At 30.9% G+C, this 7,725-nt stretch overlaps 1 protein-coding gene across 2 annotated transcripts in view; it reads left to right on the top strand.

The window, feature by feature from the left end:
* Nucleotides 1-3,194: 3,194 nt before the first annotated feature.
* Nucleotides 3,195-7,725, top strand: part of LOC107863415 (chloride conductance regulatory protein ICln) — a 13,096-nt gene continuing 8,565 nt past the window's right edge. The window contains exons 1-2 of one of the 2 annotated variants that reach the window (XM_016709318.2): nt 3,195-3,509; nt 3,599-3,722. In XM_016709318.2, the coding sequence (XP_016564804.1) occupies nt 3,346-3,509; nt 3,599-3,722 (288 nt within the window). In that variant the 5' untranslated portion in view covers nt 3,195-3,345. The remainder of the gene's footprint in view (nt 3,510-3,598; nt 3,723-7,725) is intronic. The other variant, XM_047408562.1, reaches the window with a different exon arrangement.

Below are 7,725 nucleotides of genomic sequence, written 5' to 3'. Positions count from 1 at the left end.
TAGAAGTAAGTCACTTAACTAATAATAATTATGTTAAATATGCATTTTCTTTTGTAATTATATGATTTTTTTTTTACAAAATAAATCAATTTAGATCACAATATTATCTAATATTCTCAAATAATTATATTACAATATAATATTATTTATATGCGGATACTAACTTTCAAAAATAAATGTTTAAGTTTTATGTAATTAATGATATTAAGTTTAATATTTTAATAATTATTTTTTTGTATGACATAAATTTATTAATTTCAAATATGTGAATGATACTGATTTTTTTTTTATATAAAATTAATAAGATAATAATTTCTATAATTAGTTTTATTTAATATCGATCGTGCATCGCGCGGGTACTAATACTAGTTATATATAAGAAAGAATCTTAAATTTTGGCATTCCTCACAATGACATTTTAGGTAGTTCACTTCCTTGGCCACGTGAATTAAGAGAATACACATGACAATTAATGGTGTTCTTTTATTCAATATTTTCATTTTTGCTCTTATTCTTTTTGTTAAACGCATTGTCATTTGTGTGTTTGTAATTGGTCTCTTCCTATCACTTAATAAATTGTCTTTTGATTAAAACACACTTCATTTTAAATTAATAACCATTTTTATTCAAAAGAATTATTCAAAAATAACTTTCATATAAAATCAAAGTTAGTAATAATTTTCACCTTCACCCTTATAGTAAATATTGTTCAATTCTTTACAAAATATATGATAAATAGGATAATTTAATCAATAATAAATAGTACATTGCTCTTATTATTTTTTCAACGAATATGAAAAAAGATAAATCAATAATTAAAATAGGGTGAATAAAATATTTTTTAAGGGGCGCGTAAATAATAAACACGACAAGTAAATAGACTGAATGGAACAATCTATTAATTTAATTTCATTGTTATTTAATATTCTTATGGATCACTATTACGTTAGTTTATGTAAATCTTTTAAATTAAGGTTGTAACATTTTTTATATACTTGAAGTCATTGAAATATTTTATTGTGTTAGATTGAAAAAAATAATTTTTTCAAAAATTCTTGTCACATGAAATAGGTGAAAATCTATAATTTATAATATATTAAAAGTATGAAAACACTTAGAAAAGTTATTTAAACTTTTTGTCCTTTATTAAAAAACTCTCCTTTAGATAAAATTGTCTTTTCACTACTTTCTTTAATTTATTATTTAATCATTTTTTATTATATTAACTAAACTCCTAAAGTACATTGGACTCCTAAAATATATGGGAGAAAATCAATTAATATTTTTCTTTATACTGGTAAATTAAAAAAATATTTCTAAAATAGAACTTTATAAGGAAATACCTCTATAAATATTAATATGCACGTTAAACTATTACACTGTCAAACTCATGCAGTCGCAAGACATCTAATCTGCGGCAACCAAAAAATCAGTCCATAACTCTGAAGGACAGAGAACATGCTATTGCATTAAAAGTATTTATTTATAATTTAATAAAACAAAGAACATATGTTTCAAACCCATGTATTTAAAGTAATGTGGTATGTTCATCTAATTTTATTCGATTGCATGTCTAGATTGGTAAATGATTAATTTTTTACCCCCCAATTTCTTTACTGTTTTTGACAATATAATAAAATTCAACGTGCGTATATATATATCTTCTTTGTTTCCATTCAAGTCATTTTTTAGGGTCAAAATTTTATATCTTTTTTATCGTATTATTTTGTTATAGTTTACAGGTGCTAGATAAATGTCGATTGGCTTAAAAGATTTTTTTTTTTGGTAAAAGTTAGGTTTAATTGCATTATTTTTATATCTCTGCTTTGAGATTTTTTTTAATTTAAAGGTTAGATTTAGTTGTATTATTTTGATATCTCTATATCGTATTATTTTATTAGAGTTTACAGGTATTACATGAGTGTCAGGCGGCTTTGAGAAAAAATTTGTGTAAAGATTAGATTTAATTGTATTATTTTATTGTCTCTATCATCGTATTGTCTTGTTGCAGTTTACAGGTGGTAGATTTTTTGGTAAAGACCAGGTTTAGTTAAATAAATTCTCTATTTTTACATATTTAAAAGATGTTGAATTTAATTATTATATTAATCTTTATTATTTTAACAAATATCCTATTTAATGCAACGTTTGAACTCATTAAAGTGAGGTACACATGCAAGGCACGTACATCTAAATTAGTAAAATAATAAATATCAAAACAAATTTATTTCTATCAATAACTGATAAATTACATGCCTACAAACTCGTTAAAATATCAATATTTTCTATTTTTAATCATCATTGAATTGCCATTATTAAAATATTATCAAGTTATTTTATAAAATATTGAATTACTTGTGGCCGTTTGATATATTCTAATTCTCCAATAATATTTTCTTTCACACAAATAAAAAATATTATTTTAAATTATCCAATTATGTGATTAAAAACTTTAATAATTATAAAACTTATCAACAAAATACATTTAATACGTTGGTCATTAGATTATGTTTATTATAAAGTAAAAAATATAATATAAATTAGATTTTATAAATTTAAATTATTATTTTTTATATCATAATAGGCATGAAAAGTATAGTATACGGCGTGCTACGCACGACCCAATGTTGATCTTTAAAATTTTTATGTTATGTATCATTCTATCATTTAATTAAAAGTTTTATTTGTTTGGTTGATAAATTCTAAGTTAGACATATAATATTATATTTAGATTGATGAAATTGCATAATGATATTTAAAGTTGTTCAAATTTTTGTTACATTGATAGTCAATTATATATTTTAAATAATTTAATTTCTTAATTATTGTAATTTATGATATTTTTTTCTATTCTACTAATTAGAAGTGACATAATAAAATTATTATAAAAAATACTTGTGATTTTTTTTTTGTGGCTCTAACATAAAACGTCATGTTAATTAAAAACATCAAAAATTAATTTATCATTGTACATCTATTTTACCTTTTTTTTATTTATATATTATTAATTTTTTATTACTTAAATGATTTATAATAATTAAATATGAGTAATTTAGTAAAATTATAATTGAAATAGTTGAAACATTCATGTCATAAATATCTAATTTAGTTTTTTTATTAAATATTATTAATTTATTAATATATAAATAAAAATAATAATTATTTATAATTAAAAAATAAAATACACAGATTTTCGTAGCCAAACAACTAGTACTACTTATGGTGGTGCGAACTGTGGTGGAAAATAATTTTGGCGCCCAAGCAAAACTAAAACCCTAGAGCAGCAGTAGTCTAGCAGAGTCTCTACTCTTTAAGTCTCCCCAATCTTTTTGCCGACCGGAAACTATGTTAGGCTTGAGGTTTGTTGCTGAAAGAACCGGTGATGGCGCCGGGCAGCCATTCGTCGACGCCGACAACGGCGAGGAACTGATGCATGTTCAGCCTGGAACTACCATAGTCCTCGGCAGCCGCCCTCCTGAGTCCCCTGGCACTCTCTATATAACCACCAAGTAACATCTCCGCCTTCAATTTACATTTTTTTTTGTGTTCACATATCAGTTGTTGGGTATTAGTTTTGTAATTCGTTAAATATCGCCAGGCAAGTGGTGTGGCTAAGTGATACAGATAGGAGTGAAGGTTATGCTGTTGATTTTCTGTCGGTTTCACTTCATGCTGTTTCTAGAGACCCCGAGGCTTATCCCGATTCTTGTTTATATGCTCAGGTACAATCCCTTTGTTTGAAATTTAAATATATTTTTCTTGCCTTATTTAAGATTCTCGGATTTTACTTGTATAAGCAACAGAGCAAAACAAAACTGAAGTTTAATTTGTGTGCTTTGTGATATTGAAAAATTTCAACTTTGAATCAACTTTTTATTTTGTTGCAGCATCGATTTGTTAAACATGCCTCTGTTGGGATTAATTTGTGATACAATTTGAAGGACTACTGGTCATGAAATGGAAGTGATAGTTCTAAAACATTAATAGAAATACACTGCAGTGGTTATTTAAGTGTTTTTCTCTTTATCTTCTTTATAGTATATGATAAGCCTGAAAAGCTTTCTCAGTCTTCCTACCATAGCTATCATTTCCAGTATGACTTTGAAGATCTGCCTTAAATTTACAGAGTAATAAACATAGAAAGATGCAATTCATTTGTTGTAGAGGTACAGAAAGGATGGTTTATTGTTCATTTTTCTTAGCTTTTCCTGGATGTTTATAAGGTCCGTGCGGTTTTCTTTTCTCTTTTCCTACATCATGAATAGCTCATTTTCTTGAATAAGTGATTTGTCCCATGTTTTTACAAACCTATGTGTATGATTGGGATTCCTAACAACTTACATTTACGTAATGAGCCTGTCGAGGCATATGCATTTTCTTGATTATAAAAGAGGTGCTGGTCAGTTACATTTACGTATTGAGCCTGTCGAGGCATATGCATTTTCTTGATTATAAAAGAGGTGCTGGTCAGTTGTGTTGTTAACATAGTGTAGAAGTTCCAAAAGATTTTTAGGTAATATTCAAGGATGGAAGAACTTAAAGCCTTTTAAATTGTCATCCATTGGTTGAAGGAATGTGAAATGATCTCCTTGTATTGTTTTGGCAATCCTCACCTTCTGAGCTAACTTGTATGGCTGAGTTAACCCAAATTCTATTTCCTAATTATGGTATCAGATCCAAGCCCATTCTTGTTATTTGTGTTTTCAATGTTGAACTCCCATGTTATGTTATCCACACTTCACTTGGTTAGATTGTCCTCTGTTGGTTGAGGAATGATTAAAGATCTTATATGATTTTAGGCAACCCTCACATATGAGCTAGCCTTTGAAGTCGAGTTAGGTTAGGTTCCATTTCTTATCTTAGCGGGACATTTATTTTACATCTAGTGCTTCTTTTGGATTTTGAGGTTCAGATTGACGGACAAGCTAGTTTGGGACTTGTTTAATTGTTTCACCATTAAAATGGCTGCAGTGCAATGGAGTTGCTTATAATGAAGTGTTATATATGTAATGTATTTACTTGTTTCACCATTCTTTTGGATTAGAGTAGAGGGTTAGTTAGGAGGTTGTATGTTTTGGGTGTATACTTAGAGTATCTTGCTTTGGGTATTATTGACGGTGTTATTTTCCATTGTGTCTTGTTTTATTGCTATTCCTTATCTTATCTTATATTGCTTTGTTTTATTCTTATCTTATCTCGCTTTAGATTGTTTTATTTTGAGTTGGGGGTCTATCGGAAACAACCTTTCTATCTCACTTTGAGGTAGTGGTATGGACTGCGTACACTTACCCTCCCCACACACCATTTGGTGGGAATATACTGGGTATCTTGTTGTTGTTGTTGTACGTGTTTCACCATTCAAATGGCTGCAATGCAACAGAGTTGCTTATAACAAAATGTTATATATATATGTGTGTGTGTTTTGAAGCTTTCAGAATGCCAACCTAGATAATAGCTTTGAGTCATGGTTATAGTTTCAAGTGTGTGAGATAGATATGCCGCTAATTTAGCTGTACGTACTAGGTAATAGGTGTTATTAGGTGTTAGTTGTGTGCCACTAATAAGACATTAACTATTGGAATGTTTTCTATATCTGACGATTTATGTCTTTTCCATCGACCAGACAATTAGCTTTCTGTTGTTTCTTTTTTTTGGGTGAGGAGTTGAAGAACGGTGGGGGACCCTTATTGCCATCAATGGGGTGTTTTGTAGATGATTTTGTGGGGGACCAACACAAGAGTCCTTTTGAAATTCAAATAGCTATAAGAGCTATTTTTATTGCGGGATATTTCTTAAAAAAGTCGAAAACAAGACTTGTATTTTTCTTCCATGCAAGATAGAGAGACTTATGGAAAGAAATGATTTTTTAGGAAGAACACAACAATCTTTTGCGGGAAAGGAAAGAAGGCTGATACTCTAATTAGTCAAAGGTAAATCTAAAATCAATTGGGCTTAAAAATGTTTTTGACTGGGGTTGTAACTAAGGCCATTTTGCCTTCTTTTTATTTCTTTTCGGCTTTAGTAATTTAATGAGTACCCAAAATCTTGACGACGCTCGGAGTGCTTTAAATCACTGACACATTCTTGTCTCCCTTTTCATTCAAAATTTTATTGGAGCATGCTACCATCTTCATCTAATGCACCTTTCCGAAGCTGAGCTTACTTTTGCTATCTAAGAATTTGACAAATTAGAGTTTCTTGGGTCTTTTATGATTTTGGATACTCTGTACACTTTTCAATACGGTTGTAGGTTGGGTCCTTGATATTTAGTTGGTTTAGAAATGATTACTAATAATTTGACTCAAGTCTCAGCCAATATTTGTGTGGTTTGGTTAATCATGTCTTCAGTCTTGGGTCAATTATTAGTCTTAGATGAACTTGCAAGTGGAGAAAGCAAGATAATGATGCCTAACCTGCCCTTTAATATTTTGAGGCTAAATCTATTAGAGCATGCATAAATGAATTTCGCATAAGGTAACTCTTCAAAAGCCAAAAATAAGGGAGTTAACAATAAGTGATGTTTTCTTTATTCCAAAGAACCTTTGTTTGGTGGTTGTCCTAATCTTAGATGCTTATGGTTTGCCAATTAGATAAATTTACTGGAAAACTCATTTTAAAAACAACTGTTTACGTAAAAATGGACACAGACACACAACAAGGATATATTGTTGTGGAGAAGAGCTAGTGGAGGATGAACAGAACATTGAAGCCCATATCTTGGACTTCTTGATACAAGAATAATCACGGATATGGACCTATGAGAGTCCGTGTTGGACCCAAGACTTGGTGTGTGCAATTGAAGAGCCAAAGAGGACCTAATGATGCACCAAAACCGCCCATACACTACACTTGGACTACACTTGATAGACGCCTCACACTTAAGGGCATTTTGGTCATTTTAGTTTCTATTATGTAATACACTATATAAAGAACAATGTAGGGTTTCATTGGATGATTTTTGTAAGTCTTGTATTACTTTTGAAACACCAAGTCGTCTCTCCTTTGAGGCAAACCGAAACTAGGACAAGAAACTAGTGTGGATTCACTAGTGATTGTATTTTGATTAGAAACGTCGATGCATGGGAGGTTGATTCCGATCTTGTGCCTACGTAGGAGATTGGTAATAGTTTGTATGGGTTGTAAGGGTCCTTAGATTTAATATATCTTAGGGTTCTTAGGGTCTATACACTCTTTTGTCAATCTATTTCTCCTTTAATATATTGCATTTCGTTTCTTGTTCTTGTGTTCTGTTCTTGTGCCGTTTTTAGTGTCTTGTTGTTATGGACTGTTTTGTGACATCTTGTGGCTGTTTTGTGTCTTCTTTGGACCGTTTGGTATCATTTGGTATCAGAGCCATCATTGATTTTGTTCCAACAAAATCAATCTTGGGCTTGTGAGTTGGAAAAAAAAAAAAGAGAGTAGTGTTCTTGAGTTTGTTCTTGGCCGAGACTTGATGTTCTTGTTGTTATCTTGGACGAGATTTGTCCTTTGAACATAGATCTAGGAGTCTCTTGTTTGTTTTGAGTGTTGTTGGTGTTAGTTTCTTCTCCCGACCCTCTCTCCACCACCAGCTTACCGGCCCCCGATTCCCGGCGCCGCCGCTGACCTTCGGCGCCGACCCGATCCGGCCGCCGGCTCCGACCTACGGTCGCCGGCGCTGACCAGACCGCCGGCTACGACCTCCGGTCGCCGGCTCTCTCTCTCTCTCTCCCTACCCCCCCCCCC

The sequence above is a fragment of the Capsicum annuum genome, chromosome 3, assembly GCF_002878395.1.
Source record: "Capsicum annuum cultivar UCD-10X-F1 chromosome 3, UCD10Xv1.1, whole genome shotgun sequence".
NCBI classification, from domain to species: Eukaryota; Viridiplantae; Streptophyta; class Magnoliopsida; order Solanales; family Solanaceae; genus Capsicum; species Capsicum annuum.
Note: the sequence above shows the minus strand (reverse complement) of the source record. Positions and strands in the feature narration are given on the sequence as shown.